Source organism: Molothrus ater, chromosome 8 (genome assembly GCF_012460135.2).
Source record: "Molothrus ater isolate BHLD 08-10-18 breed brown headed cowbird chromosome 8, BPBGC_Mater_1.1, whole genome shotgun sequence".
NCBI classification, from domain to species: Eukaryota; Metazoa; Chordata; class Aves; order Passeriformes; family Icteridae; genus Molothrus; species Molothrus ater.
The window spans coordinates 17,978,037-17,998,181 of record NC_050485.2 but is presented as its reverse complement, the minus strand read 5'-3'; the positions used below and the strand labels follow the sequence as shown (position 1 = coordinate 17,998,181).

The 20,145-nt window shown below is 37.7% G+C and overlaps 2 protein-coding genes across 11 annotated transcripts in view; one reads left to right on the top strand and one right to left on the bottom strand.

Moving 5' to 3' along the window:
• ARHGAP22 (Rho GTPase activating protein 22) overlaps positions 1–6,781 on the top strand; it is a 122,271-nt gene extending 115,490 nt beyond the window's left edge. For 3 of the 4 annotated variants that reach the window (XM_036385457.2, XM_036385456.2, XM_054515581.1), the window contains one exon: positions 326–6,781. In XM_036385457.2, the coding sequence (XP_036241350.1) occupies positions 326–554 (229 nt within the window). In that variant the 3' untranslated portion in view covers positions 555–6,781. The remainder of the gene's footprint in view (positions 1–325) is intronic. The other variant, XR_004980440.2, reaches the window with a different exon arrangement.
• Positions 6,782–8,664: 1,883 nt separating this feature from the next.
• The window catches only part of MAPK8 (mitogen-activated protein kinase 8), a 119,108-nt gene continuing 107,627 nt past the window's right edge, over positions 8,665–20,145 (bottom strand). For 5 of the 7 annotated variants that reach the window (XM_036385464.2, XM_036385463.2, XM_036385462.1 and 2 more), the window contains 7 exons: positions 19,360–19,525; positions 15,216–15,287; positions 12,764–12,946; positions 11,868–11,992; positions 10,847–10,910; positions 10,059–10,136; positions 8,665–9,606 (listed from right to left, as the gene is read on the bottom strand). In XM_036385464.2, the coding sequence (XP_036241357.1) occupies positions 9,461–9,606; positions 10,059–10,136; positions 10,847–10,910; positions 11,868–11,992; positions 12,764–12,946; positions 15,216–15,287; positions 19,360–19,525 (834 nt within the window). In that variant the 3' untranslated portion in view covers positions 8,665–9,460. Of the gene's footprint in view, positions 9,612–10,058; positions 10,137–10,846; positions 10,911–11,867; positions 11,993–12,763; positions 12,947–14,802; positions 14,875–15,215; positions 15,288–19,359; positions 19,526–20,145 lie in introns of all 7 variants that reach the window. The other 2 variants (XM_054515582.1, XM_054515583.1) reach the window with 2 other exon arrangements.

Here is a 20,145-nt window from a genome sequence, read left to right as displayed (position 1 = left end):
AAGATTATTTTGGGATTATATACTGGAACTCTGCCTAAGTGAGGAGTTAAGGAGTTAATCAATCTCCTCAGGCAGGCAGTCCGGTGCTGGAAAGTAGGCATTGTTTTCTAAGATTTGAGCATTTTTCTCAAGAGCTTCCTTCTCAAATAAAGGAAGCTCTGCCCTAAATTAAACAGTACTGAAATAGCATTTATTCTCTCCTTTAAAACTTCCTCTTAGAATATGTTAAATTTAAGTTGTTCCTCTTAGTTTTTTTATAGTTATCAGCAGTATTTATCCAGTCACTTTAAAAAGCCTTTTTCTTTTATTTTCTGTTGGTTTTAAGAATTGAAGAAACAAGTGCAGACCTGAGGAACCAAGTGGTTAGGTTAGAAGAAGAACTGGACCAAGAACGAAAGAAATACACGATGCTGGAGATAAAGCTGAGGAATTCTGAACGTGCTCGTGAAGATGCTGAGAAGAGAAATTACCTCCTGCAGAAGGAAATGGAAGAATTTTTTTCAACATTAGGATGTTTAACTGTTGGGAGTCAAAGTGCTAAAGTCCCCAAGTAGAACAAGTATAGAAAATCCTGTTCTTGACAACATGAGTGAAAATGCATATTTTGTTCTGGTATACTCATGTATCATGAGTAATTCTATAGTGATTGTGCTCTCAGTGACACTTGCCCTGTTGTCTTTACGTGTGCTATAGTATTTGGGCCAGCTGGGAAAGACTGCTGACCATAATGCTTGAAAATTTAGTGTCAGATTGCCAAGAAAGAGTGGGTCCCCTCTCTATCCACAGAACAATACACTCTTCTCCAGAGTGTCCTGCTGCCATCTTTGGACTCAGCTGCACCATCCTTTTGCTGGCTCAAGGACAGCGGAAGGTCCTGCAGAGTGGGAGGATGGCCAGAACCAACAGACAAGCTGAGGGATTCCCACATTTGTGCTTGGGAAGGTGACAGTTCCAGCCTGTCACCACATCCAGGACATTTGCCAGATGGATTTAATGAGGTGGCTTTTGCCCCACCCCCTCCATAAAGTTTGTTCAAATTTCTCATTCTTAGAGTGGTATTATTTTATGAAGATATTGTGAAAACAAGGTCTGCAAACATGCTGAAGATACCAAAATCTTGACAATTCACTAAAATTGTCCCTTACCCACCTAATGGTTTCAGTGTTTCACAAAAAAGCAGCTTTAAATTAAACTGTGATTAATAATGAGATTGGCTACATAAACTCTTTGGAACTTTAAATATGCACATTTTGCCTTAGGTACTTGAAGGTTTTCTGAGCCAAAAATAGAGCAGTATTAGCTGCAATAAAAAAAATATCCAAGATGATATATGTATTAAGGCAGAAGATGGAAGATCCTTATCATCAAAACACTTCCAAACTTTAATAGCAAAACTTATGGTAAGAGAAATTAGTGCAATTGGGTTGGGGGTGGTCAGGGTGGTAAAGGGGGGAGGGTGAGGATCTATCCTTAACCTTTCCTGCACAATGTACACTTAACCTCCCTTGTAACATTTCTCCTTACACCAGCTGATATTTTTGTTGTTAGTTCTTACAGGGATATGAGGGGACAGGAAGAATACTGCAAACAACCCATCATCCCAAGTTCCTTACTTCTGCTAAGGAAAGATCATTAGAACGAAGCTGTAAGTTCTGGTAATTTGCTGCTGGGCTGACTTCCCTTCCAAGTGATTTCAAGAAGTTCTGCATAGCATTTGTAACACCCTGAGCCATGCAGACCCTGCACACAGAAATTTGTTTCACCAGATTCAGCTTGAATTTCACCTGCAAGCCCAGCACTGTTCACTTTGTCTTGGCACTCCATCTTTGACATCCTGAGGTAGCTTGGGAGTCTCTAAGGAGAAAGAATTTTAACAAAAAGAGCCACAACATGAACTGGCTAAAGGGAAAGTATGGACTTTTCGAGTAACGAAGAAGATTGCTTTATTTTAAGTATTTTGAAAAAGTGCCCTGACTCTCATTTCTTACTAGAGAAGACTATGACTCACTGTCTGGAAATAACCTTAGAATGGGTTTTTACATATCAGGAGATAGTCAATACTGAGAGATATACTTTCTCCTCAGCATCTCACAGATTTCCAGGTATTTCAATATTTAAAACATCTAGGTATTAACTTGTTTCTACTGCACTGTAACACTTCTCCTTATTATAGAAATGTAAAAAATGTAAACCATTTAAAGTGAGCAAAAAGCAGAATTTTAACCTAATCCTTCCTGGATAAGAAATGTCAAGCAAGGTGATACAGTAAATCATGTGGATTGGGTCACTCAGTTATTTCAAAACCTTTTTCCTACTTCCCAGGCTCTCCAGCTGCCCTGCATTCCTTACTGCCCCAGCACAAGGCAGGTACCTGCGTGTTCAGCAGCAGCTGCCTGCCACCTGCAGGCATGAGCATCATCCCCATTTTTTTTTCCCCACCTCTGCCTTGAATTCACTACCAATGGTCACAAGTTATCCTTTAAGGAATAAGATGGCCATTTAGAACAGCAGCATAATCAGATGCATAATGAAAGAGAGAAGCAGTAACAGTGACTGAGCTGGAAAAGCAAGCAGTGTGGCAGGGAGCTGGGGGTATGAGGTCAGTCATCACAAAATAAACCTTAATATTGGAGGGTGGTCTAATGGTTGTAAGTAGAATTCCAGGACTGATAGAAAGCAACATTCAATCCCATTCAGTACTAGTAGCAAGCAGGGTATTTTAATATCTTTTTTTTATTTCTACCCAAATCATAGAAGCCTTGAGAGCCCACACCTCCCTTACACTAGTTATATTGCATTATCTCCGGTATGTATCCAGTGCAGACTGCTCCCTTTAGTTCACACAACAAACTCAAGAGATTTTACCAGCAGTCCTGGTCCCTGGTTGTCTGGTGTGTCTGGTGTTTAGTCTCCCAGTCAGCAGGGCTCAGTTCTTAAGTATTTATCCTTAGGTAACTGCTAAAAAACCCACCTATCCCAAACTTGCAGATCCAGGATAGGATCATGAGATCTGTAACACTGCATAATGTAGTACCCAAAATAAAATTAAGAATTTTTAATATACAAAGAAACTCTATGCACTCAAAATGAGGAGTGAAACAAACCAGTTCCAGACTGGCTGTTGTGCTCGGGTAACATCTATGGCTCCTGTTCACGAGGAATAAATTTCAGCTGCTTCAGAAGATGAGCCACTGCAGTAAATAAACCTTGCAAGAAGATGCAAACAACCCAGTTCACACTAAAATGCACTACAGTGGGATATTAACCTCAAGTGCAGCAACAGGACCATAATGCTAAATTCCTGACATGGGAAATTATGCAACAAATGAGATCCACTTGTACACAACTTTGAAGAACACTATGCCTTTATGTGAGGAAGATGATAAACCTTTTCCTACCTTTCCTGTTTCCATACTCTTCTCCACCAATGCATTTGCCCACAGCAAGCACTGGAGACTACTCCTTATTTTGCAGACATTTCACTTGTAACAGTCTCTGATTCAAATGTCAGCTTTCTTAGCAAGTGTTTGTCTGGTTATTGTTAATTGAACATGACAGAAGGTTACTGGAATAGATAAATTTTTACCACAGCTTCACCTGTGCCTGGAATATCCTTTCCAGTATTATCCAGGCCAAAAAGACAAAACAGTAAAAACTTTTCAGTGAAAAAAACCCCAACATATGCTTTAAAAAAAAGCAAAACAGCAACACTTCAGAATAACGAAGAAAACTTCCATAGGTCGTGGCATTTCTAACACAAAAAAGGAACATGAATTAATGACTCATCTACATTCAAAAGAGAATTCCACTGAAGGCAGCAGCATTATGGAGTGTTTCAGTCCTAAGCCACCAGACAAATTCTGGGCAGAGCAACAGCTCTCTCTGGCCTTGCTCTGTAATAGCATTATCATGAGAAACTGGTTGCCCTTTATGCTGATATATGCAAATAAAGAAGAACATTTCTGAGTCCCCCACCACATTGCTAGAAAAGCATCCCACAAATTGGTGGCCCAAATAAACAAAACTGCCTACACTGTAGTCCCAGTCCCTTTCCCTTGAAACTGGACACAAAGGCACCACCAGCACAGCTCAAGGGCAACTGCAGTTGTTAAGGAAGCACTGAAATACTGCTGGAAGTGACTTTTGTTGGGGCTTACCTGTGGGAGAAGTGCCAGTGCAGTGGGGGCTCCAGGCATCCAAGTCAGCTCTCCAGAAGTCAGATCCTTCAGGCTTCTACAAGATGCAGTGTTGAGAGATCCTCCCTGATACCAGGCAGCCCAGGGCTTACCTCTTTCAGCAGCACAGGCTCTCAGCAGCTGTATATTTCCAGGAATTAAGGTGGCTGCAGCTGGCAGCAAGGAAGCAAGAATGGATTCCCACTGGTCACAAAGACCATGCATGTTGTTATCAGTCTGTGGCACATCCAAAGTCCATGGGAATGAAGAAATGGAAAAAACACATCACTTTGCCCACAAGTGAGCTCACAAACAAGACAGGACAGTACCATTAAAAAACAGATGAATTCTCAGGAAGGACTCTTGCTAATAAGATTGCAAGTGCAGCCCATTATGGAATCCACATGAAGTCCATCGCAGCCTGGCAATGAAGAAACATTAAATGCATGGTGGTCAAACTTTTTTTTTTCTTTTTTATTTAAAATATCATTATAACCAACTGACATACTAGATAACAATGTATACATTCCAGTGGTGCACATGTAATGACCTATGGCATGAATGAGTTAAAAAAACCCCACAATGTTCTCAGTAATGCCCACCAACAGCTTATTTGGAGGGAATAAAGGAAAAGCAGAAAAAGGTGTCAAATGTGGGGAAGAAAAAAAAATTAGCTTTCCCCAGTATTTTTAATGGTGTATCTTCCCCTTTGTACTTCTTGGGACATAATAAAATTAAGAACATACTTCAAGAAGGGCAGAAGGAATGATCACGGTAATTGGGGTGGGATTTTTTTCTCAAATTTAGTAATAAAAGTTAAAGAACTCTCAAAAATAGACTAGATATTGGGCCTACAAAAGTAATTCATCTGTATGCAAAGCTTACCAAGAATTATTCCTTTTGTAAAATGTAAAGGATGAGCTGACATTACTAGTAAGCTATTTTTACCCTACAAAACCAGACTACAATAATAAAATCACCAATTTACAGCTAACACAATAATCTAGATGTACATTACTGTACACAGGCTATATATATATTACACATGAACATCTTACGTGAAATAGATAAGAAACATACTGATATTGTCTCAACATTGGCCAATAGGTTTGTTTTTCTAAAGGAGGTGTATTTTCTATTCACATTCAGTGTAGTTCCAATAGCAAGGGTTAGCTTTGCTTACTTAAGAAACGTAGAAAGTTTGTGTGAGGTAGTTCAAGAAAACCTAGCTTAAATTTTGAACTGCAGAAATAGAAACACAATGTGATCTGATTTGTAACACATGTCTGTAACACAGACGTACAAAGAAAAGGGAGTGAGAGGGACCACTTAAAATACTATCATCCAGTGCCCTTAACTAAGAATATATTAATTGAAAATTTGGGTGGGCAGTAGAGTCTTATCACACACTTCACTAAAAACCTTTCTAACTCTGCTGAAAAATACAGACAGGCTCTCCTTCAACTGCTCCAAACCACTGACAGGAAAATAAAATGTAACAGTATGGACAAGTTGCTGCCAAAAGCAAATAAAAACAGATCTACAAACTGCAATTCACTCCCTTCAGCAACGTGAAAAAGCAAGACCAAGTATAAGCTGAACCTTCTTCTCCACTTTTGCCCATGATCTTTATCAAGAAACGTTTACTGTCATACTCTTCAGATTATTGGCTGGGTAGGACCATCCTCCTGTAGGAGGTTTTTGACATTTTCCTTCATGCACTGCTGAGCTGAATGCTCCATCCATCCATCCATCCATCCATCCATCCATCCATCCATCCATCCATCTCTACAGAGCCCTGGCCCCAGGAAGAAGGGCCCTACTGGCACAGCTGGTGCTGGGGACACAGGACACTCCCACCACACCACTGGTGCTGATGCTATGTCCACCTGGAATTCCTGCCCAGAAAGATGTTGCTGCATCTCATATAGTAAAAGTTCTTCAAAGCTAAAGGCCCAAGCTTGGCCAGGGCAAAGTGCCACATCTGCTCAGCTGAGCACTGACCCAGGGCTGAGCACGTTCCACTTCCAAGCACAGGGAGTTGTGCTTGGGCAGCACAGCTGCTCACACACACCAACACATCAACTCTGAGCCACTGGCTTGCACCAACAAAAGACTGCCCAGCACAGCATCCCAGTACACTCTAAGGGTACTAATTCCCCCTACCCCATCTCTATTTCAAGCTCTTGAACAACTTACTTCTACAGAAGGAGAGAGCTGCTTTACCCTTGCTGCATGCCACAGCTTTGCGCAGAGAAGGCAGACATCAATCTTGCCATTACTGCCCAACTTTGAACCTCACCTGAGGTAAGGGATCAGACAGCTTATGGTAATTCAATCCATATCAACTCCCAGTGGATTGGAATGGCCTTAGAAAGTTGCATGCACTTTAGTGAAGCCTGTTGTCTTGAGAAGATTCCAAATCAAACTCTAAAATAAAACTTAACAATACTTTAAAATTGTACAGTGTATTGTATAGCATATAATCTAACAACAGACAAACACAGCTGAATTCCAGTTACCCATTTGTTTGTAATCTGTGGCAGTGTACACCTACCTGAAAAAAAGTTTATATTTCAACAAATAAAAAGGGAAGTTAAGACTAGGATGCTGTTGTGATAATTTGATTACTGAATATGATTTTGTCTTTGCAATTTGCCGTCACTTTAATTTGCCTAAAATGCGAGCAACTGAGAAAAATAAAAAGCAACACTCCTGTGAAGATGGTGCCAAAAGTGAACTCTTGCCACAGGCAAAGCCCTGACCCTACTGAAGCAATACCTTTAAGCACAGCTTGCTCACACATTGCAACAGGCTGCAGTGGGCAGTTCCACACATTCACTAACCTTGCCTTGAAAGAGGAAAAGCTCAGTTCTCCTTAGCACTTATCAGTAGTTCAGTTACTACATAGTTCAGACACTGGAAAGCAGTAGCAAAAAGTATTTTTAAGTTTCAAAATATTTCAGTCATCACTGCAATCCAGTGGGTTTCTATAATAAATTTAAATAGGAACTGTATTTACCAATTTATTTTTAACAGCACTGAGAAAGCATCAGAAGTTACTTTTGTCAGTTTTAACTTCATTACACTGTGCAGACCACACTATCACTTGACCCTATAAAACAATGGAGTACTTTTGTTTGACCAAAATTTTTGGCTTAATTCACAGCTTAAACTTTGATAAAAAATTTACAAAATAGACTGTTCCATTGGTCTCTGTTCAACATTTTCTACATTCCAGTGCTAGATGAATCCAAACTTGTCCTGCCTGTTCTGAGGTAATATACAATTTGGCAGGATCCTGCAAAAATAATTGCCTTAACAAACGTGGCTTAGGAAGGCAATATTGAAATATTAGATATAAACGAGGAAAGCAAAATTACACGCACACAGCACTTACCAGCAGTCTAGCCAGGCCAGGAAAACAACTGTGCAGTTTATCAATTTAGTTATCTTTGAGACGTTACCATTCCTTGCAACCCTGCATGTTTTTCAAAAAGACATGTTGGACATTGACATTACTATCACTTCTGTTTTTCTAAAACTTACTGCAAAGACAAATTTTCCTCTTTCACTTAAAACTTCAAAAAGATGCTTATTTAACCCAACAAGCAGAAGGAACCACACTGAAGACCACCAGTCACTCCTGGATGACCTCTGCATGCAGTTGCATTATTTGCTTATGCTCAGTGCCTGGCAAGACTTCTGTATCTTTTATGCCCATTTTTTGTGAGCTTTACTAATGTGAATTCCTCTTCACATTCTAATTCACTACACAAAATATGCATCTACACAAGGCAATCAATTATACAGCCTAGCTTCACTAAAAATCTGCATTTTCCAAAGAAATAAATTCTGAATGATTGTTTAACTCATACATAAACTTAAGTCAGTTATACATAAATCATTCTGTAAATATAAAATGTAAACAGTTAAAATACTTCTGTGAGGAGCAGCACCATCTTACATGACTATTTATTAACTGTTCTATATATCTCAATATATCTTTTGTTTAAAAAGTGTATTGAAACTTGGAGCTTCATTAATGAAAACTACTGAATATTTATAACTTAAAATGAACCACTGCTAAGATTTCTGCTACACTGATCTCATGGTGAAATGAAAGAGATAAATATTAATTTATACAGCACTACTTCTCCCCCCTTTGGATGGCATATATTGCTCAATTAATGCATTAGCTACAGAAATCCTGAGGTTCTCCTACCACTTCATGGTTTTTAGCAATCAGTTACTTTTGGTGGAGAAAGAGTAGCTGAAGTTTTGCCCCTACTGCATTCATGTCATTCCCTCTTTGACCCAAAAAGCACTCAAAAAGCACTTGCCTTAGTAGACAAAACTAGTAAGAACCAGAACTCCCAAGAATCACATCTCACATGAAAGTATAGCTACAGCATATTGATATTCCCTCTCGTCAGCCTAAACATCCTGGATACACTTCATTCTGTGTGTACAAAAACAGGCTACGAGCTAGAAGTAAACAGTTTATTGGCATTGCAATGTATTATTCATGAAGTATCCTCATGTTTTATGGTGATCACAAGATTTGGCATGCCACAACTCTGCAGAAAACATCACATTACTCTGCTAGGCTGGATATTTCTGCAGCTTTGAAGATATGCTTTGCTTTCTTAAGTTCATAAACCCATTCAGATAATATTACTTCGCAAAGGTTTTTTTCTGTTTCTCTAAAAAAAACCCTCACTAATTGTTCCTTTTGCTGAAGTACTATAGGCAAGTGGCCAAAATAAAAGAGGATTTTATTCACTATCCAGCACCACAGTAGTGTGCCTGAAACTACAGCTGGCTGCACTGAATTCTCTCCCCCTCCATCTGGGACACAGATGTATGACCAAGCATAAAACTTTGAAGGATATCATGAACAAAACATCTGGAATAAATTCCAATTAAAAAATTGAAAACCTATAAAATCTTAAATAATTCATCATATGGTAATGACCACAACATTAATATGTGCTTTGATAAAACAAATCTTAGAAATTCAGTAAAAAAAGATCAGCAGCATAATAGTAAAGCAAATATGCAGATTTTAAAACCACAATAAAAATTACCAGGTTTAATATTTTACAGTTAATTACAGCAAAAAAGTGGCTGCTTATAACACAACTTACAGTTTGAAATTACAGCACTTTATGATGAATTCCATGATTATTTTTGAAAAAACACTCAAAAATACCACCAAATTTTAAAAGTGCCCTATTATTGACTAAAAGGACCCCCCTCCCACCCCCCAAAAGACCAAGTAGTCATCTACAGCAACCCAGAGGTCCAGCTGAGGTTTCTAGACTGCTGTCTGTATCAGAGGCCAATGTTGGATCTGTTGACATTGAAGACACATCATTGACGGATGACGATGAAGATGGGTGTTGAGAGCCATTGATCATTGCTGCACCTGTGCTATGAGAAACAAAACAGCAAATCAGTTGCAGATACAGTTGCACAGTTCAGTACTTGCATTAGTCTGTCTCTGTCTTCCTAATGGCTGTTACTTTTCCCTGTTTTGGCAAGTTTGAAGAGATGTGTCTCAATCCACTATCAAAATAAATAAAACCCACAAGTCTTAAATGTGGGGCTTAACAGATGGTGTGTCAGGAGCTGAAATAAATGAAATATCTGTTTCAGGAGCTGAAATAAATGAAATATCAGTTACACAGGGACAATGATATGGGGATTGAACAGATCAATAAAATAATGTCAGCCCTGAATATTCCACTCAAATATACAATGTCTGAATTCAAGAGCCCTATTTTTGAGTTAGGTTACTTTTGTATGTCTTCATCAGCTTTACTCCCTCCTGACCTAAAACTCAGTGGAGCCTTGTACTGTGCTTTTATTGTAACCAACCTAAAGGGGCTGGTTGGCCACGTATAACCCCGTTCTTGGTTCTTTCCTCCAGGTCCATGACTTCCTTGTATATCAACTCTGAAAATGCAGAGAAGGAAAAAAATTAATTTGCAACCCAAATACTAGATCAATAATACATCTCCCATTAAAATGTCCACTTCAATTTCATAGGTCTATTACTGGTTCAGAATTAGTTTTGAACAACAGATTATAGCCTACACAACAACTGGCAAGTGATATAAAAAAGTACATTCTTTTCTGTTAGACCTACAGGGACCTGGGACTCTTGAGAACACACTGCCATTGCTCTAGTGCTCTTTTATTCAGGCTGCTTGGAGACCTGAGGCTAAGTTGAGTCCTTAGGCCCACTTAGTTTTTATCAATGACTTCTTTGATAAGGGAAACTCAATCAGCAGTCTTCACTGGAAGAGCCAGGAATACTTGAAGACTTGTCCTTCTAAGTCAGCATAACATAGCTCAAGCTTCTGCATCATTTTCAACTGTAGCAGCTTGTCCAGAAGAGTTACCCTCCCTACAAATGCTGTCCTATGGACTGCAAAAGGTGACTGAGACAAGCAGGTCTTTAGCTCACTTCAAAGGTTCATCTCCTTTGCAGGAAAAGCTTGTGTCACAACAACTGAGAGGCTGTGAAGCACTGATCTGCTCCCCTGACATCCAAGCAGATGAAGTAAATACTATCAGGTTGCTCAGAAGAACTTTAAAAACAATAATCACTGGGGCCCAGCATACTCCCAAAAGGCTTATTATACTTCAAATGCCTTTCTTACCTTTCCACTCTTCTATCGTGTGCTCCCTCTCATCTAACTGCTTATCTGGTATCTTTGGTGGAGGCTGAAAAACAAAACTAACTCATCATAGAGCAATCAAAAGGGATATAGAACCAGTATAAATTAAAAATGAAAGTAACCATTCAGAATATGAACCTCATTTAAAAATAATATTTACATGATTATATATCTGCTCATACTTGGACTTAGCCTGTTTTTTAGATGCTACCACAGTCTTTAAAGTTCTTCTGATTAACAAATTTTGTAATTTGCTTACATTACTGTAACAGAGAAACAGTCTGGTAGAAGAGCTCCTAAATGCAGCAGTCTCCATCACAAGCAGCTCTTTTCAGCTACTGTTAATTACTAAATTTTCAATCTAGCCATTACAGAGCAGCAGAATTATAATTGCTCTGTCTACATCAAGTAGTTTTTTCTATTCTTAGTGGCCATCACTGAACTTTTCTTTTTAAAAAAATAACTTTTATCATAAGCTGAAATTATCCTTCAACTAATTTCTCAAGGAAAAAATTTACATTAATATCTTTGTTCATTAGTTTTAATAACTGAAAGCTCAAGATCTTGTATTCAGATTTTGCTGAAACACTTATTTCTAGTTGAAGAATAGTATCAATTTGTACAACTGATGAAAGCATTTCACTTCCCCAAAAATAAATACCTCAGAACCCCATCAAGGGCAATCAAATCACTCTGAAACAACTGAAGCTCAACACATTAGAACCCTATAGGAAAGATTTCAGATGTATGACTACATGTTCAGGAGATGATAGGCAATTATACACCAATACAGAGATACATGAACACAGAGAGAGGTACCTCAGCCCATTCCTGATGCTATTTCTAATAAGCACATCTATCAACGTCAATAAAAATAATTATGGCTCAGTTAAGCTTCTAATGAAATGTGCAGCAATCTTTTGTCAAGCAGTTGTTCCAAGCATCACAGCAAAATGGCTTCATACAGCAGACTCGTAAGCAGAGACCTAAACCAAGAACTTACAGCTTCTGCTTCTGATGGATCATACCAAACATTGATGTATGGGTGCTGCAGGGCTTCATCCACAGAGATTCTTTTAGAAGCATCTATAACCAGCATTTTTGATAACAAATCTCTTGCTTGACTTGCTGCAAAAATAAAATTTTCTGTTTAGATTACTCCCATATACAGAACACATAACACATTGTTTCAAACTTTTAAAGAGAAGGGTCAGAGTAATCAAGTTCTAATTAAATGTCTATGCAACCCTCACATAATATGAGGTTTAGGAGAGTGGTCCATTTGATGGCAAAAAAACCTGAAGAGAATGACAAGCCTGGGAAAGGGGTCAAACATGTTTCATTATCCATTTTCAGCAGTGTCCCTTGTTGTGACATCCTTATGTGAAACAGCTCAGGTGGCAGCCTTGTCTCAAATAGCAGCAGGCAAGCACCTACTGCCCCTTTGTCACATGCTTTTAGTGACAGAGAACACTGTGAGAGATTCCACTGAGTAGGTGGCCTTTAGAACCAGTAAGTCTCTGAAGTAACTAGAGAGTATCTATATATTATGAACATAAATTCCTTATTCTCATCCCTAGAGAACAAAGATCTGCTCTGCCTACACAACTTCTATTCCAGCCTCCCCCCACTTTTCTCTAAACTGTGTTGGCATCTGCCATTGCGAAGAATATAGATATTTACATGTCTTTATAAAGACAGCTCCAAGAATAGGAGCTGTCTCATGAAGATATGAAAATGGAGGCAAACACATGTCAGCACGTTCATCCACTCTCATGATATAAATACGCAGAACCTAAGTAGGATGATTCTATAGTGAACAAAACCAAGCTACATTTCTGTTCAATATATCACAGTTTTAAAACTTTTAAAACGTACAACACAGAAGACAAACCTTACCTTTAAGTTTATTGTGTTCAGAGTCAGCTGGGAAAAGGACATCTGGAAAGAGTTTTTCAAAACTATATCCAGCGTATTTAGGTCTGTTCTCCACGTAAGTTCGGACTGTAGGCTGTAATTTCTTCATAAATTCGGGGCATGGTGTTCCTAGCTGCTCTATAACTTTATTCCATTGATCAATATCTAAGGTTATGCAGCTAAGAAAAATACTGTGTCTGGTTTTCAGCTACAAAGTTATGCTAAAACCACATGAAATAACCAACAGAGAAAACAGAGGAAATTATAATAAAGTATCAAGTTCATCATCATGACTTAGGACTACTTTCTTACATGGTGAAACAAAGCAAGACTATGATAGTGTAGTCAAGGCAACATGTATTTCACTCAAAATCATTACTGGCTAGAAAAGGATATAGGTCTAAGAAACAGAATATTAGAAGACTCACAAAATATTTAAATACAACAAATTTAACTTAAGTCCTTCTCTGGGTCCTGGAGAACTCGCTCCCTGATCTGAACACACATTGGCAGCAGTGAAGCTTCTACACATCACCAAGGCACTCCTGAGAATGACCCCAGGTGGGTGCTTTGTCCTTCTTTCTCATCTTGGTACCTCAGCCCAGTCCTGGGCAACCTCTCACCAAGGACATGCAACACTCAGCATCAGTGGGCACACAAAGAACCAAGGCTTGGCCCACACAGGTCAGTGACAATATTGTCAGGGACTTGAATGAAGTCAAAGAGTTTCAAGGATGCATAAGGAACATCTTAACTAAGAAGTTTACACACTGTAAAGGGGAGACTGACCACTTCAGGGCAGAAGAATTTATATATTTTACTGAAACGAAGAAAGTAAAAATTGGTTCAGAAATCCCTAGTTGCAGATGGTTAAATACTGGAGAAGAGCTCGGATAAAATTTTATATACACTAATTCATATTCTCCCCAACATTTTCTCTTTGGCTGCCATCAAAGACTGGATACCAGGCTACCCAAATCAACAGCTGAACAAGGGTTGAAGCAGACCCTCTCTTATATTCTTAAACTCAACAGCAGATCTCTATATAAGGATTCTCAAGCTCTGCTGAGCTTTAGTAGAGGCCTTGACAAAAGGAACTATTTACATTGTATGGTACCAAGTCTAAATTGAAAAGCCATGCCAGCAAACCAGATGCATAAAGCAAAGCATGGTGCAGCTCATGCAATGACAGAGCTGTGTGAAAGTAAGGATGCTCTGGATTTCCTTACCATGGCTCAAAAATCTCGACCCCATTTTTACCCCTAAATGGTACTACATCAATTTTTAAACAGTAACCTGTACCAAAAGCAGGAAACATTTCTGATGGCATCTAAAAAAACACTCTGTAAGTAATAATAAAACAAATAGGATGTCAAAGTCCAATTATTTTCACTAATTTTAGCAAGGATCTGGAGGTTTTAGTTCTGTTTGTTTGGAGCAGACTCTTTTTCTGAAATACTGTTCACAGGACAACCCATATAGACACCACCAAACCATCCATGGAATAGAAAGACAGAAATACCAGATATTTCTGAAAGCTCCTTGCAGGATCATTTCTGCATACAGAAAATAAATCTCCAGAGTGTAACTAATGAAGATGGTTAGGAATTTTGGTAAACATTCTCTATAAAATGCAAAGAATAGTAACTACTAACATGCTCAGGCACAAAACAAGATTAGTAAATTACTACATAAAAATGAATTCCAAAGTAAAACCCAATGCATATGAACCAAGAAAACACCATTTAAACAAAAAGAAGTCTGTCTTAATTGTGACAACATTCAAAAGTAATGAAGAGGGACTATATTACACTGGAAAAAGAAAAGAAGAGGGGGAAAAAAAGGAAAAGAAAAAATAAGTCTGTTTGCCCAAGTGGTATATAATGAAGTTGCACACTGGTATTTGAAAAGGCAGTTTAAAACCAGTATTTTAAAAATTAGAACCACCTTAATCTGGAATTGTATCACTGCAGTATCTTTTGACCTTTTACAACTACATCTCAGGCCAAGGGTAAGGATACGATCTGTACCAGGAAATAAAACACCACCTTTGATCATTTCTCCCATGATGCACCCAACTGACCAAATGTCAACTGAAAACAAAATGCAATGATATTAACATAAAAGATAGTTATTAAAATAAAATAAATAAAAATATCTAGACACAGACATACACATGAAGTGACTATAAAAAGCATGTGCAATGAAAATGAGTGAAGGTGAATGTATGCTAACTACAGGACCAGCAGAGACTATGTCCTACTGCTAGGTGCAGCCTGAATATAAATGATTTTTTTTAAGTGTATCACAAGAAAAATCCATGTTCATTTAATAAAAAAAAAAATTGTACAATATGCATCTTCATGACACAACATCAATAAGAAAGTTAATGACTTCCTAACTAATTCAACCTGCTGCAGCAGCACAAGGATACAGTCCCTTCCTGGAAAGAGGATTTTGTGGCAAACCATTTCGCCCATAATGCACCCCACAGACCATAAATCCACTATGTTTGTAGCACAAAAAGAAGGAAAAGCAAAGCAAACGGTCATTTAAAATTAAAAGAAGCATAACATGACTGCATCCTATAAACTGCAGAGACAGCACAGGAAGAAGAGCAAGTCTTTGTATTAACCAATGAAAACAGTTTAACATACACCATGTGTAAGGATTAGCTTTTAACTGTCTCAAATACAAGGCAGAAAAACATCCTTTTGTTTAATATAGTGCTAGAGCAAGAGCTTGAGCAGAGAGAGAGACAGGAATCAGGCAGAGTAAAGCTCTTCTCCAAGGCTGGAGGCTTCAAAGTTACCTCTGCCAAGGGAATAGATTCAAGCACCAAAGTGAGATTGATTCCTTGAAAGTAATTCCACTGTAGTTGGAGTAATTCTAAAAGTAACTAAGTAAACTGACCTGTAAAAATATTGCCTATTAAAGCAGTTCATGCTTTTTAAGAGAATTACATAGGAATTACAATTTGACATCAAGTATTTCCTAGAAGTTTTTATTTCCAAGATTACCATGCATCTCTCTCTCGCTTTAAATAAAAAGCAAACAGAATCAGTAAAAGATCACTTAGAATTTTAGAGGATCAGTTAATGACAATGTTAGTATGCTCCTAGATTTTCAGTTTGAATAATTTATTTTAAAATATGTCTCCAGGTACACTGAAATAACATTTTATACAAAAGAAAAACTTAAAAGCAATTTTTAAAAAATGAAATATGCATTTTCTACATTACCTTAAAATAAATTACTCAGAAGACATAAAGATGCACAAGTTTACTTTGTACAGGTAAGCCAATTTCTTTTGCAGTTACTTTCAGAAGTATTGTTAATTCCATATACAAAAGTTTTCTTGAAGTCATAACAATGAAATTTTATTATTATAAATGTCAAATATGACACTGGAATTTCAATTAAGCAGATAAGAGGGGGATTCAAGTGACAATAATAATATAGTAAGAATTTATGTAAATGTTCTGAAGGAGCTCAACAATGTCAAGCAAACAATATTGCTTCTTATTTTTCAATATTCCTTCTGCTTTATTTATTAAAGTTCCTCTAAAATAGTATCTAGATAATATGATAGGAAATCATAGTTGTGCATATTAATAGGTCAAAATTAAGGGCCTTGCTCATTTAAAAAAATGTTGTCAACACCTTAGTTTAGTGCTCTTTTTCCTTTAAAAACTTTTTTTTCAAATACTTAAGTACATATTATTTGGCTTAGAGACCCAAAGAAGCCAAGTTTTGCATTTGACTTTTTAAATAAAATTCTGAATGTTGACTTTTTGATCTGCAAACAACCTGCTGCTATCACAACCCAAAATATACCCAAATCTCTTGTAAAGAGCTTGTGTCCAACATGATAAAATTACCATTCTTCTGGTATCTCTACAAAACCAAACTTGAGATGTCTTGTGGTGTTTTGACTAACTGCTTTCTATGATCAGACAAAACCCCATCTAACTACAGGTCTCTAACTTTTGTAGCAAGCTGAACCAAAGCTACTGTGAATACTTTTCAGAAGACTAAAATAATCTCATTACAGATTTGAAAAATATTTAAAAAATCTATTGCTGTCATAAGGAGTTCATTTTATTCTTAAGCCTGTGAAGTGAACTTACTGATTTTTATAACTCTAGGAGAAAAAATACCATGTGAAAATGAAGTTTAAACCAAATCTACCTGGTAGGAAATGTAAAAGTACTTTTTTCATAGTGTTTAGGGCTTTCCTTGTTTTTCACTGTTGCCTTCCTGATAATCATGGACATAACAGTGCATAAATCTGTTAAGGAGTATGTGCATGGACAGCTCTGGTGTCCTTTAGTTGGTTTCCTAATGTGACATCCCCAAACATCCTTCAGTAACAAAGCCTACATAAAAGTTAACTCTGTGTATTTGTTTGGGCTCTCTAGCTTTAAAACAACTGAAGATTGTGTATCTGTGTAGTATAGCACCAAAAAAATGTTACCCTGCAGTACATTATCTCAGTCATCACAATATATATTGCAATCCTCCCACAAGTTCAGCAGGGCACAAACTACAGGAAACTGCCAGACAACCCTGCAACCATTGGAAAACTGTCCATTTTCAATATTTAACTCCACACTAAATAAGGTCACAGTTAGTTTAACTTTGGGTGTAATGGGCTACAATAAGCATCAATACTAGCAGGTGAGGTTCCTGGAGAGCCCATGGCTCTTTCTGTAAGTGCATCCTTGATGCCCATCTCCCTGTCATGGCAGCTCCACAAACTCCTTGGCAGAGAAGACTTAACAGCTCACCTAAACTGCCTTTTAATGAGAGCAGTGTGTATGGAAATGGAATTGTCTCTGGACTCACTCCATACATGTACATTCTCCAAAAGTGCCACTCTCATTTCAGTGACCATGTATTTGGCTTTGGGAAGATGTGATAGCTTTTCAAATGAAAGTAAATTATTATTTATGATGCACAACACAACTCATGTTTCCATTAGGTACAGGATTATCATAAGCTTGATACTCTAGAACACAATCTAACTCCAATAGTGGAAAGAATGTTTCACAATTTTGCAACCCAAAATTACTTATTATTTAAGAAAAAAAATTAAACTGGGCAAGCTGAGTTAGAAAACTTCTGACTTTATCAATTCCTTCTGTAAGGCAGCTGCATGACTCACTACTATAGCTTTAGGTACTCTTCTTTAATGTCCCTTAAACAGCCAATATAAAGTCTTGGGGGAAAAAAGACAAAGTTAAATTTGCAAATCTAGAAAACTTTAGGAATTAAATAACTGATTTGCTGTACTCAGCCTGTGACTCCTGAATTACAGGAAAAACAGTCGACCATGGAGGACATTTGAAGAAATGTAGGTTCTCTCATGCACACTAACAATCTAAAAAAAATATATATCTCAGTTTTGCAATAGAGATCCACTCTCATTCCTCTGAGCTGGCTTTTTTTCATTGCTAGCACCATTCACAGACAGCCTGAAGTCACTTGCTGCAATGGTATGCAGTTGCCAGGCAGGTTTGCAGACTGCGTTAGGAATGCTGAAAAGCAGAGCAAGCCCCAGTTGTGTCAGGAGGTGAGGAGCCACATCTCACATCCCCAGGAGACAGCTCAGGGCCTCCCTGGAAGCCTGGCCAGCAGAGTTTGAAACACACAGGGTGACCTGTGGGCACTGCCAGCCTGAGGTGTTGACAAGTGAAAGCAGGGGGACAGGGACAGCACAGCAGCAAAATGGCAGCAGAATCAGGCCACTGCCACGGAGTATCAGGAATGACACCATACTTGGTTCTCCTAATGGGTACCAGAGCTGTTTCCTTGCAGGTGCAATGTATTTGATGATGTGTTTCTCTCAAATGACAGAGCTTTTTTATTTTCCTTTAGAAGATACTGAGAGGCAGACTGGTCACAGAGCGAGTATGGTTAGGAGGAAGTGTAGCAAAGTAAAATTCCCCTGGAATTTGTCATGGACCTCAAGAATCTATTATGCATGTACTGTCATCTTGACAGTATTCTCTGTAAGCTTGTCTCAAGTATATTATTGAGTTTTTCTTCAGCAACATTAAGAACTTAGTGCAAAAGGCTTAAAGGAGGCTGATTTTAATAAAAAGCAATGCTACAGTAGGTAATCTTAACTTGTTTGTTCCTCAGTAGATTTTATGCTCCCTACCTCCTGAAAGGCCATACCCAATACAGTTATTTAGCACCGAATTTAGTACACATATCTACTGAAGAATTACAATTTCTTCTTCACCAGGAATCACATCAGATGAAGGTATATCAAAGTACATACCACATACTAAGAAAATATACTTCCAGTTCTTCCTGGATGTCATATAATCTACCAAGGAAGTCATTTGAATTTTTAAACAAACAAGGCCCTCAATTTCTTCTCCTATTAAATGCAAACATTTTCTAATGGGTTGAGTTGAATAAACAAATTGGTGTATCCAGAATCTGCATTTTGGTCACAAGACTAATTTATAAAATTTCTACAGCTTGAAAAAAACATTAACATGTAAAATGTGGTGTGCCAAACAAAAAAAATAAAGCTATGCCAAAGAAAGACTATATTTGCTGACCGTTTTCTTTGTATCCCATCCCTAGGATGACCTCTGGTGCTCTGTAGTAACGAGTCACTACATAAGGCGTCATCATAAAACTAGTTCCTGCAGTTCTGGCCAGTCCAAAGTCAAGAATCTTCAAAGTGCAGTCTGACTTTACTACTATATTACTGGGCTTTAAATCCTTTAAAAAGAAACATCATATATGACTGCTAAGACAAGCACAAAGTAGCCTGTGGTTCACATTTTAAAAAGATAATATTGCTAACATTAAATCCCACGCACACAGCTAGGTTATTGCTATAACTGCAGCTTTTTTCCCCTTGCATCAATTTATGTGCACTCAGCAGATTACAGAATTAATTCCTTTATTGTGCTTGTAGATTTATATAGCAATTAAAGAAGGAAAATACAACCAGCATTACAAGATATGTTAGCAATGTCTGAAATAAATTGAGGTTAGTAAGACGTGTTAGCTCTCAGGAAAGGTCTAGAAACTGCTCACTGGAACAATAATTATTACTACAATGCAGAACACAAGTAACATGACAATTACTTGATTCAATAATCATCTTGATACAAGAATTATGAGAATTATAATGAATGTAAAAGGTTCATTTGCTAGTTGAGGTTACATTACCTCTTTTGAATCAATATATTTCTCTGAATAGAAATCTCCATGCCCACATGGTTTTAGTTTCCAATTTATGACTTGGTTTTATGTTAAGTTTGGCAACCAAACCCAAAAAGACACCATTGAAAAACTGCCAAAAAATTAACACAATCCTTGAATTGGAGTGGAAA